Genomic DNA, 19151 nt, shown 5'->3' on the forward strand with positions numbered 1-19151 from the left:
GGTCCAGCTGCTGCGCTGCGCGAGGGGGTGGTAGGCGGCGCCCTGCTCCCAGCTGCGGGGCCGCGGCCGGTTGCTGGTGGAGGGGCGCTGGCGTCCCGTTTCCGTCGGCCCCGCCGGCCGGCCTGACCCTCGGCAGTAGGTAAGCCGGGGAGCGGGCGTGGCGGTCCCTGGATTCCAGGGGCCGAGGCGGCTTGTCCTGACCTCGGCCCAGCGGGCGGCCCGGTCTCCCCGGTCTTCAGAGTCCGTGCTGGACAGCGAGCTCATGTCCATCAGTCTATGCCTGGAACTGTCGCTCGATATCTTGATGCGAAGAACTGACTCATTGGAAAAGACCCTGATGCTGGGAAAGATTGAGGGCGGGAGGAGAAGGGGACAACAGAGGATGAGATGGCTGGATGGCATCACGGACTCGATGGACATGAGTTTGAGTGAACTCCGGGAGTTGGTGACGGACAGAGATTCCTGGCGTGCTGCAGTCCATGGGGTCACAAAGAGTCGGACACGACTGAGAGACTGAACTGAACTGAACCGAACGTCACTAATCCTTCACAAGCCAGTGAGGCAGGTGCTGTTCTCCCTGTTGTGTAGACGGGGAAACCGAGGCTCAGTAGCGGGAGGAGCACACAGCTCTTCGCCCACAGGCAGGATTTAAGCCCCCATAGACTGGCTCTGGAACTTGATGCTCTCAATCCACTATGGAGAGCAGCCTCGCAGAAAAGAGCCAAGTGTGTGTAGTTTAAAACACCTCATTTTGTGTCACTTTTTGCATATGACAAAACCTAATGATGTGTGTTTGTTTCAAGCCTCTTCTTTAGGGTTTGCGTGCAGCCAAGTGTGCACTTGGGACCAAAGCCGGAAATGTACAGTGGTTTGCTCTAGGCTTTCACATCCATGTGTTCCTCTAGTCCCATCCTCTTCTTCACCATCTTCTACCTCCTCCTAGCTTGAGTGGGTAGGGGGATGAGAAGCCCAGGACTTGGAGGCTCATCCAGTGCTTTGAAGTCCCCTGCAGGTCTGGCGGGGATGGACTGGCACCACCCCCCCCCACCCCCCAGTGCAGGGGCTGACAGAGGTGGGGGCTGGTGACTGAGCAGGGTGAAAACGTCTCTCTGGCATAGGTCTTGAATGCCCAGGGTAGGCTGAGTTGCAAATGAGGCGCTGGGGTGAGGCGGGCCTAGGAGAAATAGAAAAGTGCCCCCTTTCCTTCTGGGCCTGCACATGGGAAAAGGCCTGGTAAGAGTTGTTGTTGAGGTGCTAAGGCATGTCCGACTCTTTGCAACCCCATGACTAGCCCAACAGGCTCCTCTGTCCGTGGGATTGTCCAGGCAGGAATACTGGAGTGGGTTGCCATTTCCTTCTCCAGGGGATCTTCCTGATCCAGGGATCAAACCCACGTCTCCTGCCTGGGCAGGTGTATGCTTTACTCCTGAGCCACCTGGGAAGCCACTGGTGAGGGTGGTGAGGAAACCTCTGATCCATGGAGGCAGTGCCTGTGCTGAGGCCCCGCCTGCCTCAGGCTCAGCCAGCAGGTTGCTGCCTCTCTGAGTATATGGCTTCCCCTTGGGAGTCTGTAGGCTCCTGGGCATAAACTGCCTGGGTCTTCCCCCTGCCTTCACTCAAGGACTTGCCTGCCACCCCAGCATCCTTCTTTGCTGTGTCAGGGGGAAAAAAAATAGATTCTTTCTCGTCTCTGATAACCCCTTCCACTTCCCGGCCCGACATGCACCTGTGCCTCGAGCCCCTCGCCCTCCGGAGGCTCCTGCCACCAGGCCTCCCTATCTTCCCACTGCACCTTTGCTCTGTCTTGAGATGGAGCTAAGCCTTTCCCCTCCTGACCCTTTGACACTGCAAGCACCCGTACCCCCTGCTTCTCATTGCATAGCTGGGGGCTCCAGCCACCTCATCCCACTGAAGTGACCCTGTCTGTCCTTTCTGGAAGGGCTTCCCTTGGCCCTCCCTAACATCACTTAGGTGTTTCTCTGCCCTCTGCCCATAGGGCACCTTTGGAGTCTGCTCCTCCTCTACCCTCCCCACAGTGTGTTGCCTGGGCAACCACCCTCCCCTCTCTTCTCCTGCCAGTGTTTTCCCTCCGTTTCTTTGGGGACTTTTCCGTGGATCTGCATCTTTAGCTCAGTACCTGTCATGTCTACTCCTGAAGACTTGTTGCAGGAGAACCTTAAAATCGCCACATCTGTAGCTGATCTGGGTTACTGGGGAGGATCACTGGGGAGGCCCTCTGTGTCCACTCCTCCTCCAGGCAGCAGCCCAAGCACACCTGCCCCCCCACATGGCTCTCCAAACTGTCCCTTCACTTGCAGCCCCGCCGCCATCACCTGCTCCTCTCCCCCCCGCCCCCCATTCGCTTCTCAGGGCGAGGCCTGCCTCTGTGGGGTCCTCCCCCACCCTCCAGCTCAGCCCCAGACTGTCCATCTTGTCATCATCCTCGAAGGTGCGTGTGTCAGCTGTTATGAGATGTGTCACAAACAATCTCTCACTAATAACCAAAGTCTTGGAGTTTGTGGGTGACTTTCTTTTTAAATTTTACACTTCGGATGTGTGTAGACTCGAGGCCAGCTTTCCGCAGCTCTCATCCTGCTGTGCTTCATTGGAGAGAAAGGGGCGCTTTACTGTGGGTGCCGCCCATCGCCCTGGGTTCCTGATCTGCCCAGGGCTCTCTGTCCAGAGACGGGGTTCCTCAAGAGGTAGCCCAAGGGGAGCCACCCTTCGGAGACAGCACTAAACCCCGGTGTCATAGACTCGGTGTGCCTCCCGGGCAGCCCGCCCGGGCTCTGCAGCACTCGCCCCGCTTGCCTCGCTGTTCCCAGGTTGTCTTGTCGTCCTGAGCCCCGCGTGCCAGCTGACAGCTCCTCTCCCGTGTGTGTATGTTTAGGGCACAGTGCTGGCTCACGGTAGATATTGACGAAGTTTTGTTAAATAGTCAAGTGGATCAAAGTTGTCTGCAGAATACAGACAGACCAGTGGGACGAGGCTGGTCGGGGACAAAACAGGATTGGTGCCCTGGGGTCCACTCGGGCCCTCGGGTGAAGGTGTTGGGGTGTGCCCCGGGCTGCAGCCTGACTCAACAGGTTTATGCTTTTCTCTGCCCTCATCCATGAGCACAGGTGGGACACAGGCCTGCCTCCGGTACCCTGCTCTGTGGGCCCAAGAGCGATGGAGCTGACAGACTGCTCGGGTCCTCTGCTGTGCCACGGAGCATCACGTTGCTCCTCTGGGTTTCCGTTTCTTCAATCAAAATAAGAGCAGAGGGGAGTCCCTTCTGGTTCTGACATCTAGAGCCCTTCCTCTGGACCACGGCAGTGTCTGGCCCTTCGTCTGTGCCTTGACCCGGCCCCTCCGTGGCTTCCCCTCCAGTGGGCTCCAGGTGCCCGGTGTGGTGGTGGCTGACTTGGTTGTCTAGTGATGGGCTGGGGCGGTTTCCTCTCGGTTCTCCTGAGGCCTCTCCCACTGGACAGGGCTCCTCGGTGTCGAGCTCCCACCTGCTTTCACAGCCGAACCTCCCTTGAGCTGCCCAGCAGGCTCGTCACCAGTGAAGGCCTCCCTGCCATCCCTGATGGCCCTCCTGAACGTTTCACGTTACCGAGTCAGAACGTCCTGGCTTAAATCTCCTCAGTTAGCCTGCGTCTTGCTCTGGGCTGGAGGGACGCACGCTCCTCCGCCTCAGGTGACCGGGGCGGACCCGCCATCCTCCTCTGAACCTTCTCTTTCCCCGGGAGACACGTCCTCGCTCGCTGGCCTTTAACTTTCCCTCACATTTTCTTTTCTCCTTCCTGCATGTTTCATCTCTGACTTCTTCGTGTCTCTTTTCTTTTGAGAGCAGCCCTGAATTTGATCTCATCTCCAGGAAAATGAGTGTGTGGGGGGTGGGGAGGGGTTGAGGACGGTGCCTGGGTGTAGGGTCTGAGCATCTGGGTGAACTGAAGTCTGTGCCCTGGTTTGAGCTGACTGCAGGCAGAGTGGGTGAGGGGCAGCCCACGAGGGGGTCATGAACCAGGCGGGGTTGGGGGTTGCAATGCTCGCTTGCTTGGTGGTGTGGAGGGGCCCAGTCTGGGGGAGGGCATGGTAGGTGAGACGAGGAAATGCCATTAAGGGGCAGGCAGGAGACAAGGGAGCAGGGCAGAGGCTGGGAAGGAGTCTTCGGTGACAGGAAGCCAAGGAGACCGTGCTGTCCAGAGTCGAGAGGACGGGGTGGGTGGGGCTGGTGCAGAGAAGTTGGGAGTCACTGGGGGCCTTGGGGTCGGTGGGGGGCAGAGCCAGGGAGTGGTGGGGGCCAGACCCAGAGCAGAGCAGGCTCCGAGGGGAGGAGATGCTGAGTTGCCAGCGTCAGGAGCTGCCCCGTCCTTTGTGCCCTGATGGAGGCTTGGGAAGCCTCAGGCTGCCTTGCTCCGCAGGACTGAGTGATGTCCCTGTTTTCCTGGACCCTGTGGGTGCCCAGGACGCCAAGCCTGGCCCCCTCTGCTCCCATGGCCTCGCTGACAGTGCGGGCACCCATGGCTCTCCCCGGGAAGCCTGCCCGGTGCCTTGGAGCCCTACGTCATGGTGAGGTCAGCCCCCCCCCCAGGGTCCCCCGGCCCCGCGGTGCCCCCATACAGCCCACAGTGGGGCTCTCCTCTTCTTGTCGTGCGAGTGAGAATTTCATTCACGTCTGCCTCTCCCGCCAGCCTGGGGGCCTACCTGCATGCAGGGGCCTTGCCTACTGTATACTGTATTCAGTGTGCAGAAACATTGTCAAGTGCCTACTAGGTTCTGGATAAACATTGAAAAAAAAAAAAAAGAAACAGTGTTAGCGTGGCAAAGAAGACGGACACAGACACCACTCAGGTGCCAAGGACTGTGGTTCTGCTGGGTCCGGAAGAGTGAATGTCAGGCCTCCCTCGCCAAGGAGGGAGGGGTCTGGAGAGCTCTGTCCTTTGATTGATCTCCGGTGGTCATGACTCCTTAGGTCCTCCAGCGCTCCCTTCTCCCCACCTCTGGCCTCACGTCCCCCCTCAATGGTGCCCACGGTCGAGAGCCCACTAGGCGAGAGCCATCCTCTTCCGCTTGCCTTACAGCCCGGGCCCACATTCTCACTGCCCCAAGCTCCCAGGCCTGTCAGAAGTAGAAAAAGTCATAAAGCCCTGCAAGAAGCACACGTCCTCAGGATCCGTGGGGCAAGAGCCCCCGATGTATGCTGACTCTTCCAGGACTAGACCCATGACCCCACCCACCATTCCGGCTCCTCCCGGCTCCAAGTTCGATGCCAGAGCTACCAGCGCCCCTTGTGGGCTCGGCCAGGGTGCCAGGCAGCACCTGCTGGAGACTGAGGTCCAGCTTGAGTTTGCAGACGTAGAGGAGAAGGCCAGCAGTGGCCCCCAGAAGACCAGAAGCTCCAGTGCCCAGAAGATGGGTGGGAGGGACCCTTCCCAGCAGAGGAAGAGAGCCTGCCCCCTGCCCAGCAGCCTGTGGGTCCCCGTGCCTGACCAGGCTTTCCGGGAGGGGCAGGAGGGAGGTCTCCTGGGCCTCGATGTCCTCAGTGAGGAGACGGGCCCACTGCCTGGGGAGGCCTGGCCCTGGCTTGGCTGCCCCCTCTGCAGATTGTCATGCCCTTGGCCAAAGGAGAGACTCCAGGCCCTGCGGCCTCCTATCCGTGCCAGGGCAGGGGTGCCCTGTGCAGCGGGAGGAAAAGGTGTGCAGGTGTAAGGCCCGCGGACGGTGCGAGGTGGGGGACCCGGTGCTCAGCCCTGGCCAGGCCGGATGGGCTTGGAGGCAGGCCAGCCCAGCAAGGCTGAGGAGGCAAGGCTGGCCGGCATCCTCATAGCCCATCTGGCCAGAGAGACACGTCACCTCAAGAAGCAGAAGAAGAGACACTTGCTTCCTGGTGGGGGCGAGCAGCCGCCTGGCCCTGAAGCCGCTGTGCCTGCAGAAGCCGGGGAGAACCGTGCAGGCCGAGGCCAAGGGCTGGGCCTCCAGGCTGTCCCCGGGTCAGCGGCCCTCCCCGACACGAGACACTTCTTTACTGTCAACTTGCAGGAACGTCCGCTGGGTCACCCGCATCCCATGCCAGTCGAGTGTCAGGCCTGGTGAAGTGAAGGGGCAGCCCCAATGCTCGCGTCTGTCCCATCACTTGGTGGGGAAGCACAGGGCTGGAGGCAGGAGGCCCCCGGGGGGCAGCGGGGAGGGCCACCCGAGAAGCAGCAGAAGGGCCTGGCCTTGGTGGGCCAGCAGCCGTGTCCCTGAGGGCCGCCGTCACCATGCCAGCGCCCGATGCCTCACCTCTGGAAGATAGGGACGGACAGGTGATTCCGCGTGGGCCTCCCCAACCTGCTCCCCCTCTAGAGATGACCCTGCCACTCCCCTGATTGTGGTCGGGCAGGACCCAGGTGGCACATATGCCCCCCAACCAGCCCCAGGCCCGGGCCTGGAACCAGAGCACCGCGGACCTCCTTTGTAGCCCAGCCCTGCCGCTCTCCTTTGTCTGGTCTCCACCCTTTCAGGAGGTTCGTGGCCCAGGGGAACCCTTGCCACTGCCTCCCGCCTCCGGCCTTCTCCCACAGAGCAGAGCCCCTGCTCCATGAGGCGATGGGTGAGCAGGTGCTGGGCCGAGGGCGTCTGAGTCCACCTCACCGTTCCGTGGCAGCCGGGCCAAGGACGTGAACTCCGTGGATGTCACTGCCCACCAGGGGGCCCGAGGAGGCAGGCGGTGCTTGGGGTCCGCGGGCTGCCCCTGGGCCGCACTCCGGAGGACAGGCTGCGGGGCCAGCTCGGCCTGTGGCTCTCGGACCCGTCTCCCCGTGCCTGGGCTTCCTGGAAAGAAACTTCCACGGACCACTGGGTGTCCGTGCACCGCCGGCCAGAGTGGCTGGTGGGTGCAGCAGCGGCCGCCTGCTCAAGTTTACGAGAAGCAGCGGCTGGGCAAGGCGGGGGCCGCCCTGTATCCAGGCCACCTCCTGGAGCCTGACTGACAGCCCAGTCATGTGCCCACGACCCTTCCAGGTGGCAGCTGAGGAGGTGTGCGCCGCCCAGGCCGCATTCCACCCGGTGCCACCCCAGCTGCGCTACCCGCATGTCTCCTTGGAGTGGAGCGCGGGCACTTCGAGGAGCGGAGCGCCTGGGAGATGGGTGCGGCCGTGCAGCCAGCCGAGGGCCTGGCCCCTGCAGCTCTCCACGGACAACCAGCTTACCGAGTTCTTCCACCGAGAGGACCGTGCCAGACCCCTGCTTAAAGGGCAGGATCGAGACCATCCTCCCCGAGGGGGTGGACATGTACCACTGGAAGCAGGGTCTTGTGTACAAAGTGAAGGAGCTCATGCTGTCTGAATAGCCCGTGCCACCCTCCCCTTCCCTGCAGGGCCCCAAGGCTGGGCGGGTGGAGGCCACCCTGAGCGACAGAGGAGCTAGGAGCCCCGGGTCAGAAGGGAAGGGCCTGGGGGAGCCAGTGCAGAGAAGCCGGCCCCCCTCCTCCGGGTCCTCACTGCTGGGCCAGAGCGAGAAGAGCCTGTTGGAGCGGCTGGAGAGCGTGGGGCTGCTGGCCTCTGAGTGGAGCGATGCCTCCTGCTCCACGGAGAGCCACCTGGCTAGCATCATTGTCAAGAAGCACCTGTGTGAGAACAAGACAGTGGGTGCCCAGGAGGACCCCTTGGCTTACTAGAAGAAGTGGTGGGACATCTGGCCAGCCCTGGCGAGACTGGCCACCACCTACCTGTCCTGTCCTGCTCCCCCTGCTGACAAGCGCCTCCTCTGCAAGTGTCTTTGCCTCCCTGGGCAGCCCCACCATCATGGAGTACAACTCCCTGCTCCTGGTGGAGACGGTTAAGCGTCTTCTCTTCTTGAAGACCAACCTGGAGCATTTCTCCAGCTACACGCCCCCTGCCCCTCTTTCCCCTGTGGAGATCTGGCCTAGGAGAGGCAGAGCTGGGAGTCTGAGCGCTTGGAAGCCCCAGAAAGCTGCCCCGGGGGATGGCTACCTAGATGAGAGAAGTGGGCAGAGCATCCTGTCCTAGGATGGCCAGACTCTGAAGCCTGTTTGAGAAGAATGAGGACGGTTTCTCAGTTATGGCCAGGTTGCCAGTTTTGTTTTCAGGGAGAAGCCGTTTTCCGTCTGCCCACTGCTTGCGTTACTGCCGGCGGCATGTGTGTGGAAAGGTGGGCCGTGTTCCTCAGTGACTTGAGCCGTCCCGCCCCGTGTACGGGCGTGGTGCCCCTTTAAAGTGTTGCCGGGTAGGGAGGGCCCACATGCAGCTAGTCTGTGTCGGCTGTGACGGCCCTGGAGGGCGGCTTTCTCAGAGGGGCCGGGGCTGGGGAGGTGGGGGTGCCACGGGGAATGTCCTCAGCTGCCCTTCCTGGGAAAGGAAGATACAGCAGCCACCTCAAGAGGGAGGTGCCCATGCACCCGCTGGTCTCCTTTGGCTCCGTCCCTTCCAGGGCATCCCGGGTGCCAGAGCCCTGGGGGGCTGGACCACCCGGCTCCTGTAGGCAGGCGTGCAGTGGAGCAGACCTGAGACTCCTCTCACGGCCGTTCTCACCTGTAGTTGTTGCCAGGCTGCTGGGAACCTCGGGGTTTCTTGTTTGTACAGTGAAAGTGGTCTCAGGAAGCCAGAAAGGGCGTGTGTTCTGGTACCCACTGGCCTGAGTTCCTTTAGGGCTGGGCACAGGCCCTGGGGGTGTGGGAGTCCCAGTGCTGGTGGGATTGGGTGGGAGAAGGTGAAAGGGTGAGGCTGGAGGGCCCGTTCGTCCCACGAGGCGTGAGTCTGGCTCTCCTGAGGCGCTGGGCCGCTGGGAGCCAGGCTCTGAGGAGGGAAGGTGGTGGAGGCCGGGAGGCAGCAGGCTCGCCTGCACTCTGGCCCCGGCCATGGGGGTGAGCCCCGGGAACCTGTCCCCTCTTCCCCGCCGAGTCATTGTGGCTAGTTCACTGCAGGACATTCAGGAGAAACTCACTGTGATCGTTTTTGCTCAGTAGCCCTCGTGAGCTCTTTACCTTGTGATCGTAACCCTCTGTACTAGTTGGTCTGCTGTGTGCTCATTTGAGCAGGGTCACCTGGCTCCTTGAAGAAAGCCTTGTGCAGCTGTGTTCAGTGGTTGCAACAGCGTGACCTGAAGTCATCTCCACTCTCTGCTCAGGTAGCGTCTTCTCCCCTGCTGCTGGAAGGCGTGTGTGTGTGGGGAGGGGACGCTGTCCTGGGGGCCATGTATTGGTCGGTGCCGCCATCCCTCAGTCAGCTCTCAGGAGAGGCACCCTTGTGGTGTGGCGTCACCCCCAGTGGCTTCTCCACATTCCCGGAGAGGGGAAACCTGGACTGGAGAGGCAGGGGGGCGTCTGAGGAGGCAGGCGGAAGGCAGGGGTGAGAGGCTTGAGGGTCCTGAGCTCTCGGAGGCTCAGGCTCTGGAGCAGCCGTGCCCCACCAGGGGCAGTTTGGTCCCCCAGATGCTTGGACGGTCGTGGCTTGTGGGGGGTCACTCCTGTCCTCTTGTGGGTGGGAGATGGGCACACAGCAGAGGCAACACCTCGCTCCCAGGCGGCGCCCGGACCCCATCTGCCTGGACTCAAGCCGGCCTCCTGAGGCTGGCGCCACGGGCACCCCACCCCTCATCCTTTCTGCACCCACATGCCTGAGATGGAGCTGGGCGTCTGGTCACGTGGCCAGGCTCCGAGGCCACATTCTCCGTCTCCGTGGCTCCCTGACCGCCGCGGGGTCGTGGTCTCTGGCTCCTGCGTTTATGGCAGGACTCCAGTGCCCCTCACCTGCCCCCCACCTTGTGGGCCAGATCAGGTTTAACCTGACGTGGCAGTGACTGCGTTGCCCCGCTGCTCTCAAACAAACCCTAGCAGACGCTTCCATGGAGTGAGCCAGCCTTCTCAGCAGGTACCTCCGTGCTTTGGGACAGAAACTTTGCTAGAAATGAAGGTGGAGCTGGGCTGCTGCAGATTAAAGATATGGGACCCCCTTCTCAGAGGTGGGGTGGGGGCAGGATGTGTTGGCAGCCCCCACAGCTTCCTAAGGGGTGTGGGAGGAGCTCTAGGTCTGGTTTCCTTGGTGGGGGGGAATGAGAAGTGACGTTGCTATGGAGACACAGCCTGGGAGCCTGACCACGGCCCTGGAGCCCCGGGCTTTGTAAACAGCAGGATTGAATGGCCCTGTGGTTCTCCGTGGGCACCACCCTGCCTGGCCTGGGCCTGGCTGGTCTGTAGGTTGGGGAGCTGCCACTTGGAACAGAGGTTTCTGCTTGTTTTCCTCTCTGCCTGAACCCTGACCCCTCTGTGCTCCTCTGGCATGGCAGCCACCCCTCCCCCAGGCTGCCTCCCTTGGGCTCTGGGCTTTCGGTGGCCCCTGGGTCTCTGCCTGTCCCAAGGCCACTGGCGGCCTGGAAGTCCCCTCCCTCCCCTTTTCCAGAGCCAGCATCGGGGCCACCCTGTCCCTGCCTCCAGGATGGCTTCCCGGACTGTTCCACCTTCCCTCTCCAGCCCCTCTTTGCCTACTTGGGAAACGGCATCACGTTTGTGGCTGGAATCATGCTCTCTGGCTTACGGGAAAGGACATTCTGTTGAGGCCAGAGTGAAGAGCTGGTCTTGTCAGGCAGGGGTCGGGGGAACAAAGGCGTGGGGCCTGGTGGTGCTGCCACTCACTCCCTCGACCCCAGCTTCCTCGTCTAGGACTGAGGGCTGGGCGCTCAGCCCCCACAGCTGCCACCAGGGTAGACCATGGAACCCTGAACCCATTTTGAGTTCATTGCTGATGTTGAAAAAAAATCGAGTCGAGAACACCTTGGAGGGAATAAGGCAAGGCCCAGGTGCTCTGAACTATGTTTGCAAAAGCAGGGCACTCCCAGGAAAGAAGCAAAGGAGATTGGCGACTCTGGGGGCCTGTGTCTATTCAAAAATAGATTGAAAGGGTTTGAGACGAAACGTCTAAATTCATGATACTCACAAGCAGTTACTGAAAAAGGAAAGGAATGAGATTGTGCACACTGGGGGCCGTGGAGGGATTGTAGTGTCGGGCCTGAACTCCATCCGGGACCCCCTCAGGTGGGGGCCTGTGCCTGGCTGGCTCCTGCTGTGGGGTCTTGGCCCTTCTGTGCCTTGGGCTGGAGTCCTCCGGTCCTGCCGGGCCCCTGCTGAAGGTCCGTGGTGCTCAGAGGTCCACTCACTGTTCGATTGTCTCTCCTTAGGGACCTGCTGGCCCTCGAGTGAGGGTGTCGGAGACGTGTCCAATCTGGGCCCAGGCTGAGTGGAGAGGGCGACCCGTGGGGTGAGCAGCCCGCTGACCACCAGTGGCACCTGCATCGCAGCTGCCTGACCCCCCGGCCCCCTGGCCCCATTTGGTCTCATGGAGCCTCGGGGCGAGAAGTCAGGAGAGGCTGACGGGGTGCGAGTGACGCCCCAGCTGCTCAAGGCGCGCTCGGGCGAGTTCGCCCTGGAGTCCATCCTGCTGCTCAAGCTGCGGGGCCTGGGGCTGGTGGGCCTGGGCTGCCTGGGGGACTGCCTCGGCCTCGAGTGGCTGGACCTGTCGGGTAACGCGCTCACCCAGCTGGGCCCGCTGGCCTCCCTGCGGCAGCTGGCCGTGCTCAACGTGGCTGACAACCGGCTGACGGGCCTGGAGCCCCTGGCCGCCTGTGAGAACCTGCAGTGTCTCAATGCTGCAGGCAACCTGCTGGCTGGGCCCGCGCAGCTGCAGTGCCTGGCGGGGCTGCGGGGTCTGGAGCGCCTGCGGCTCCGAGACCCGTTGGCGCGGCTCAGCAACCCGCTGTGCGCCAGCCCCTGCTACTGGGCCTCAGTGCGTGAGCTGCTGCCCGGCCTGAAGGTCCTCGACGGCGAGCGTGTGAGTGGGCGCGGCAGCGACTTCTACCAGCTGTGCCGGGACCTCGACAGCTCCTTGAGCCCCGACCCTGGTGCCCCTGGCCCCCGGCCCATGGAGGCCCAGCCTTGGGTGGAGCCTGGCTACTGGGAGGCCTTGCCCCCACGCAGCAGCTCCATCCTGGAGGAGGCCTGCCGCCAGTTCCAGGACACACTGCAGGAGTGCCACGACCTGGACCGCCAGGCCCGGGACAGCTTGGCCCAGGCCATGCGGGCGCTCAGCCCCGCGGGCGCCACTGCCGCCTCCTTCGTCTTCTGAAGGCGCCCCGGGGCCCTTGGTGGCCTCCCTGCTCGTCTGGACAGTTTTGTCCCACTGCTTGTTGCCCTTCAAGGAAAACTCCCCACGTCCATCAAAGATGTACCTCCCTCGGGCCCTCCCCAAGCAGCGGGCTCAGCCTGAGGCTGTCCTGCTACCACCTAGAAGAGCGCCTGGGAGGAGGTCCCTGGCCCCTTCCACGGCTACAGCTGCTGCCTGTCCCAGCTGCATGAGCCTGAGGCTCGGAGGAAGAAAGCAGCTTGGTCCTAAGGCTGCAGCTGGGGGAGGAGGGGAAGGCCAGCCTCCTGCCCCTCCCGCCCTGGGAGACGCCGCGGCTGAGCTCGCTGGCGTGGAAGCTGCATTTACCCACCTCCCTGGTTCTCCTGCTGTGTCCCTTGCTCCTGGGTCTCCCTGGAACCTCCACTGTCCCCATTCCCACCCATGCTCATCCCTATTAAATTGTTTTAATTAGTATCAGTACACGTGGGCGTGCTTGGTTTTCCCAAGAGGGAGCCCCTGAAAGCAAGACTGGGTCCTCCACCCCCACGTCTGGTCTCCCCTGGGCAAGGAGGAGGTGTCTGCAGCTTTCTGGGTGTCCAGGCAGCTGGGTCCTGCCCCCTCCCCACCCCCCACCCCCTCACCTCGGGGCTTTGCTTCCTCCCTGTGAGGCCGGAGGACCAGGGCCTTTGCTCACACACAGGCTGCCCTGCAGCTGAGCTGGGGAGGGAGGGAATTCGAGGGAGCGTGAGAACTCAGCTGAGCACAGCTTTATTAGCTCAGGGGTCAGGGGGTGGCCCCTCCCCGGGCCCAGAGGAGGGAGGCAGGCTTTCACTGGCGACCTCCCTTCCTTCCAGGAAGCCGGGTGACTTCTAGAGGAAAGGGAAGAGAAACAGGCCAGGCGTGAGGGAGGCGGTCTTTGCAGGCTCCCAGGCCCTGTTCCCCTGCCTCCCGCAGCCCAGCTCCAGCGTCCTCTCAGTCCTCCCGTTCCCCTCCCTCCTGGCCACCTACCTGCCAGGCCTCAGCTCAGGGGGACAAGGCTTTGATGAAGGCAAACTGTCCGGGGAGGTAGTAGCTGTGGGGGTCCTCGCCGGCGCGCTCCACCCTGCTGCACTGGGCGTCCTGGGCGTCGTCCAGCTCCTGCCAGCACAGGGCCACTCGGGCGCCCTGTTCCTGCCAGCGCCTACCACCCCCGCCCCCCCTCCCAGGGAGTGTCTGGGCTGAGCCCAGAGCCCCTCCTCACCATGCCCCTCCCCAACCTCTCCATCCAGGCCTCTCCCAAGGCCCAGTCTCTCCACACCTTAGCAGTCCCCTCCTCACCCGTTGAACCTGAGTCTGTATGGGACAGTGCACCATCCGGCCCAGGACTTGATCCTTTGAGTCCAGCTTGATGCAGGCCAGGCATTTCCGCTTTCTCTGGGGAGGGGGCGTGGGGGCCAGAGAGGAAAGGGGTGAAGGGAGGCGTGCAGCCCTGTGAGGGCGGAACCTGGGGCCAGCCTGCAGTGGGGCCCGTTCCTTTGGCAGGCCAGCTGGGTCGAGGCGAAGCCTAGCTCTGGATTGGGAATTTTCAAAAGTCAGAACTATCCTGCAGTTTTCAAACTGTGTGTTTGTGTGTGTGTGTATTTGTGTGTGTGTGTATGTGTCTGTAGGCGGCACTTAGTTTTCAAACTCTCTGAGTTTGTGTGTGTGTGTGTATGTGTGTCTGTGTGTGTTTGTGTGTATGTGTGTGTGTGTAGGCGGCACTTAGTTTTCAAACTGTGTGTGTGTGTGTCTCTGTGTGTCTGTCTGTGTCTGACACAGCCAGGTTTTCCCCACCTGGCTTCCACTGTGCTTCCATCTGTTACATTTATTTGTGTTTTCTGTTTTCTTGCAAGATTTGAATTGAACACAGGGATCCTGGTGTAAAAGTCCAGAAAAGCACTAGTCTAATCCAGCACTCCTTCAGCAGAGGGCGGTGACTAAGGCCTTGACGAGCCAGTGCAGGAACAGGACTGGGGGTTGGCAGAGGTGGTTGTGCTCCGAGCCCAGGGATCACCCCCATGGCACTGACTTGGCCCCCAAAGTGGCTGATGACAGTCAAGCCCTCTTAGGAGTCGGCCCAGGCCGAGCCATCCTCCCCTTGAAAACTCATGCGAAATGGGAAGTTCACCAGGCCTAAGGTGGGGACCACGGCCTCCTTCCACCAGTGACCTGCAGCCTGGGTGGACCTGCTCTGGAGCCTGTGTGTCCGTCTTCTTGCCTGTCGTGGCCCCCTCAGCCCACCCACAGCCATCAGCGCCATGGGCGCAGGCAGGCAGGCCGGTCAGAGCCAGGGAGGCTGCCCCACCCCAGGGTCTCCAACCTCAGGCTTCTCCAGCTGTGAAGCCCGCCGCCCACTCCTGCCCGGTGCACGCGCCCTGCCATCAGCTCACCCCGTTGGGCTTGACTTTGCAGTCTTCTTTCCTCCAGTCTTTCTTCCGACAGCTCGTCTGCTGGAGCTTGAACTCCAGCCTCACAAACTGCCCGGCCGGGAAGAGCTGCCAACAGACAAGAGAAAGCCCGCGGCCCAGCTGAGCGGGCAGAGCTGTTGCGGGTGTGACCTGTCCCTGCTCCCCAGCGGGCAGCAGCACACCCTGGGGCGGGGGCCGGTGGCCTCTCTGGAGAGCTGGGCGGCTTGCTGGGGCCCAAGTATCGGTGCACCTGCTCTCGGTGGGGGGCACGTTCTGGTCTCCCGATCCCCGTCCCTACCCTCCCCTCTCTGGGCTGGCGCTCACCGTGTCTGCCGCGTTGTCCACGCTGGTCACCTGGAAGGCCCACAGCACGGGCGGATGCTTGTGGAACTCCTCCAGGGCCACCTGCAGGCCCCGGTGCTGGGCCGTCGTGAGCTCCGCCCTGCCCAAGCCCATGGTGCCCAGCCCCAGGGCCAGGGGGAGCAGCAGCTGCCACATGGCTTCACCTCCCTCTCCTGGACCCTGCAGAGGGCTGTGTGTGGGTCCGGAGGAGGAGCCACCGCTCCTGGGCCCTGTGGCTCTGGGGCCCTGTCTGGTGGGCTCCGGGCAGAGGTGGGGGGACACGGAGTGGCCCTGCAGACCCCCATCCCCACGCCCTGGTGTTCCCCTGGCCCGTCCCTCTCCTCCCACCTGGCCCCACTGTTCCCAAGCCCAGCCCAGGTTGGCCCTGTCCGAGGTAGGTGCTGGGTCTGCTCCAGTCCTTGGGCCAGCAGCTGGGGAGCAGGACCTGCTCCCGCCTCCACCTCCCTGCCCCCCCCCCCCCCCCCCCCCCCCCCCCCCCCCCCCGCCCCCCCCCCCCCCCCCCCCCCCCCCCCCCCGTCACCCCCTGTTTTCTGGTACACAAGGCTCCAGCCCCGGATCCTCACCATCGGGGCCCAAAACTGGGGGTGGGGTGGGAAGGAATGGAGGCTGGCTGGAGGCTAAATATTTTGGGGAGGACCTAAACAGGAGGGGCCCAGGGCGGGTGGGCTTTAGGAGCCCACTTAACCCTCGCTGTGCTGAAAGAGCCCGTTGCCATCAGCCCCACCGCCTCCGCCCGCCCCCCCACCCCACTGCCCCCAGAAAATGGGGGTCCCTCCTCCGCCCCACCTCCTCTGTCTTCTTAGGCAGAGTTTTTCTCCCTTGCCTTGTTCTTTTCTGGAGCCTTCTTCCTCTCTCAGCCCGCCAACCCCGCACCTCAATCCGTGTGACTGGGGTTGGGGGCGCCTGAGGGCCGGACCCTCCCCGAGAAATCTGCCCGAGAGCAGCCTCCCGAGGACCAGAAAGCCCCAGGTGTGGAGACCCAGGTCCCGCCGGGCAAAGGTGCCAGGCCGTCGCCTCGAAGACAGGACCAGGCTCGCGGAGCAGCCAACAAACGCCGGCCTCCGGAGCTGCGCCCTTTACCCTCCCCGCGCTCCCCCCGCACTCCTCTCCCCCGCCTCGAGGTCTCCCCTCTCCTCCTCCCCCGCGCCTCGGGGTCTCCCCCCTTCCCCTCTCCCGCGCCTCGGGGTCTCCCCCCTTCCCCTCTCCCGCGCCTCGGGGTCTCTCCTCCTCACCTCCTCTGCTGCGCCTCGGGGTCTCCCCTGCGGCCCCGGCCTCTTCCCGGCACCCGTCAGGCTCCCCCGGCGGCGCGCCCGTCTCCTCCCACCTCCTCCTGGGCCCCCTCCAGCGCCCCGCGGCTCCTCCCCGCCCGCCGGGACCGGCCTTGGCCGACGGCCCTCCCGGGATTCCCCTCCTCATCCCCGCCCTGCACTGTCCCGCCCTGCCCTCCCGTCCCCTCCCGCTGGCCCAGCGGGCCGCCCCAGCCCGGGCGCTGCCCTGCCCCCAGGAACAGGGCGACCCCTTCCCCTCAGGCCCCTCCAGGCCGTCCCCAAGACACTCATTCCAGAAAATTCTTCCCAGAAATCCAGACATCCTCAAACCCCAGGAGACTTTGACGAGTCATTTGAACCGTCCCCCTGCAGCCTGGAACCACACTGAGAAGGAAGGGGGTCTCCAACACCAGCAAACATGTCAGGCGTGAAGGATCACATCCCATCTGTGGTGGCAATGGTCTCCCAGGGTCTCACATGTGGGTGGAGGGCGCGTGGTGGGGTTCTGAAGGCTGCTGGGGGGTCAGGGGAAAACAGGCGCTCAGCTCCTGCTCGGTTCAGTCACTCAGTCGTGTTCGACTCTTTGCGACCCCATGAATCGCAGCACACCAGGCCTCCCTGCCCATCACCAACTCCTGGAGTTCACTCAGACTCAGGTCCATCGAGTCAATGATGCCATCCAGCCATCTCATCCTCTGTCGTCCCCTTCTCCTCTTGCCCCCAATCCCTCCCAGCATCAGAGTCTTTTCCAATGAGTCAACTCTTCTCATGAGGTGGCCAAAGTACTGGAGTTTCAGCTTTAGCATCAGTCCTTCCAAAGAAATCCCAGGGCTGATCTCCTTCAGAATGGACTGGTTGGATCTCCTTGCAGTCCAAGGGACTCTCAAGAATCTTCTCCAACATCACAGTTCAAAAGCATCAATTCTTTGGCACTCAGCCTTCTTCACAGTCCAACTCTCACATCCATACATGCTGCTCCTGAGCAAATAAGAACAAGCCCTGGGACTTGGTGTGTCAGCCACCAGGACCACTGCTACCTAAGTCCCGGGCCCTCTGCCCGTTGCCCACGGAGAGCGAGTGAAAGCCGCTCAGTCGTGACCGACTCTGCAACGTCCATGGAATTCTCCAGGCCTAATACTGGAGCTGTTTCCTTCTCTAGGGGATCTTCCCAACCCAGGGATCGAACCAGGGTCTCCTGCATTGCGGGCGGATTCTTTACCAGATGAGCCACCAGGGAAGCCCGCACGGAGACGACCTGGTTTAACCACCAGGACCCCTGCATCTTCTGCTCCCTTCTCTGCAATGTGGGGGCCAGAGGCCCTCCCGCTAGGGGGTTGTTTGAAGGATTAAACAGGAAGATGTATGGAGAGGGACAGATGACCCGCCTTTGGTCCCCTCCCAGGCACCCCTGGCAGGATTCTCCACCTGGAGCCCAGAGCTTCCTTTGCAATGTCCCCTGGGGGTTCCAGAAAGATCCTCGCCTTCAATTAGCCAGTACTGGGGGCTGAAATCCCACCTTGGACATTTCAGTCCCATCTGTGAGTTGTCAGCAATCACTAAGCAGAGATGAGAGCTGGGGGTCTTTGTTCTCCAGGAACTTCCTCTGGGCCTAGAGAAACAGCAGGGCCACGTGCTGGGGAGGACCAGGAAGTGGGTGACCAGAGAAAACTTCTAAGACAAGGTGGACTTGCGCTGAGGAAGGCAGGAAAGTGACCCTGCTTTCAGCTGGGGCTGCCTCAGGCCTGGGGCGAGCAAGGAGGGCTGGAGCAGGCAGCGGGCAAGGCAGGAGAGGGGGCCAGGCGCAAACACAGGAAGGTCACTCAGCCAGACAGAACGGCCTGTGGGCGAAAGGAGCATGAGTGGCGGGCAGCACAGGGCTGATGAGGGCGGGGCTGCCATGCCCTCCTCCAGAGGATCTTCCCGACCCAGGGATCGACCCCGCACCCTTGTCTCCTGCATAGGCAGGCAGGTTCTTTACCACCAGCGCCGCCGGGAAGCCCCGTTACTGTTCAGTTCAGTTCAGGGGTTACTCAGGGTACAATCGTGAGCTCAGCGTCAGGTGACCCAGGCGAGCAGCGACAGCGCTTAGCTGTGTACTGGTGGTTAATGATCTTCCCGGACATCACAGTTGAAAGCAGAAATTCACATATCCGGGTCCTTCTGACAAAGATTTCAAAATGTGCCCAGTTGCTCAGTTGTGTCTGGCTCTTGGCGGCCACATGGATTGTAGCCCACCAGCCTCCTTTGCCCATGGAATTTTCCAGGCAAGAATACTGGAGTGGGTTGCCATTTCCTCCTCCAGGGGATCTTCCCTACTCAGGGATTGAACGCACGTCTCTTACATCCCATGCATTGGCAGGTGGATTCTTTACCACTAGTGCCACCTGGAAAGTCCTTGGTTATAGGAGTGTTATATTGGTGAGAAAACTTACAGTAATTTAAAATTTTTGATTGTTGAATATCTGGTTAAAATCATTTTTGAGATTTTTTTTTTTTTTGCATTGCCACATGGCATGTGGGATCCTAGCTGTCTGACCAGGGCTTGAACCCATGACACCTGCACTAGAAGTGCAGAGTCTTAACCCCTGGATCCCCAGGGAAGTTTCAATGTTCTCTTAGTTTCAGGAAAATATTGGTACATGTTTGCTCATGCTAAGTCACTTTAGTCGTGTTTGTGACCCTATGGACTGTAGCCCGCCAGGCTTCTCTGTCCATGGGGATTCTCCCAGCAAGAATATGGGAATGGGTTGCCATGCCCTCCTCCAGAGGATCTTCCCGACCCGGGATTGAACCCGCGTCTCTTGTCTCCTGCATTAGCAGGCAGGTTCTTTACCACTGGTGCCACCTGGGGACGTCTCATTACTGAAAACCTTAGTAAAACCCTTCCATGACTCAAGCAATGAGTGTTGGCAAAAAAAACTTATTCATTGTCTTCTACTTCTTTCAACAGTCTCATAAACCAGTGATGTTTCATGGCATTTGCCCTTAAATAC

At 61.7% G+C, this 19151-nt stretch overlaps 2 protein-coding genes and 1 pseudogene across 9 annotated transcripts in view; 2 read left to right on the plus strand and 1 right to left on the minus strand.

The window, feature by feature from the left end:
• LRRC61 (leucine rich repeat containing 61) overlaps nucleotides 1–12575 on the plus strand; it is a 35095-nt gene extending 22520 nt beyond the window's left edge. For 2 of the 7 annotated variants that reach the window (XM_070369121.1, XM_070369118.1), the window contains one exon: nucleotides 11161–12575. In XM_070369121.1, coding sequence (XP_070225222.1) covers nucleotides 11319–12104 — 786 coding nt within the window. In that variant the 5' untranslated portion in view covers nucleotides 11161–11318 and the 3' untranslated portion in view covers nucleotides 12105–12575. Of the gene's footprint in view, nucleotides 1–3; nucleotides 566–7633; nucleotides 8140–9025; nucleotides 9115–9135; nucleotides 9858–11160 lie in introns of those variants that run through there. The other 5 variants (XM_070369119.1, XM_070369120.1, XM_070369117.1 and 2 more) reach the window with 5 other exon arrangements.
• Nucleotides 28–11182, plus strand: LOC138987561 (putative protein ZBED10P; annotated as a pseudogene).
• A 278-nt stretch (nucleotides 12576–12853) lies between the features above and the next one.
• On the minus strand, nucleotides 12854–16280 carry RARRES2 (retinoic acid receptor responder 2). 2 transcript variants are annotated; one of them, XM_070369123.1, is made up of 6 exons: nucleotides 16123–16280; nucleotides 14852–15049; nucleotides 14510–14614; nucleotides 13419–13514; nucleotides 13110–13238; nucleotides 12854–12970 (listed from the first exon to the last, which is right to left on the minus strand). In XM_070369123.1, the coding sequence occupies exons 2-5, from the start codon at nucleotides 15023–15025 to the stop codon at nucleotides 13125–13127; spliced, it is 489 nt and encodes a 162-aa protein (XP_070225224.1). In that variant the 5' UTR covers nucleotides 15026–15049; nucleotides 16123–16280; the 3' UTR covers nucleotides 12854–12970; nucleotides 13110–13124. The 2 variants fall into 2 exon arrangements, with proteins under 2 accessions (XP_070225224.1, XP_070225225.1); XM_070369124.1 differs by lacking the exon at nucleotides 16123–16280 and adding an exon at nucleotides 15677–15938.
• Nucleotides 16281–19151: the final 2871 nt, after the last annotated feature.

Source organism: Bos mutus, chromosome 4 (assembly GCF_027580195.1).
Source record: "Bos mutus isolate GX-2022 chromosome 4, NWIPB_WYAK_1.1, whole genome shotgun sequence".
Classification (NCBI taxonomy): Eukaryota; Metazoa; Chordata; class Mammalia; order Artiodactyla; family Bovidae; genus Bos; species Bos mutus.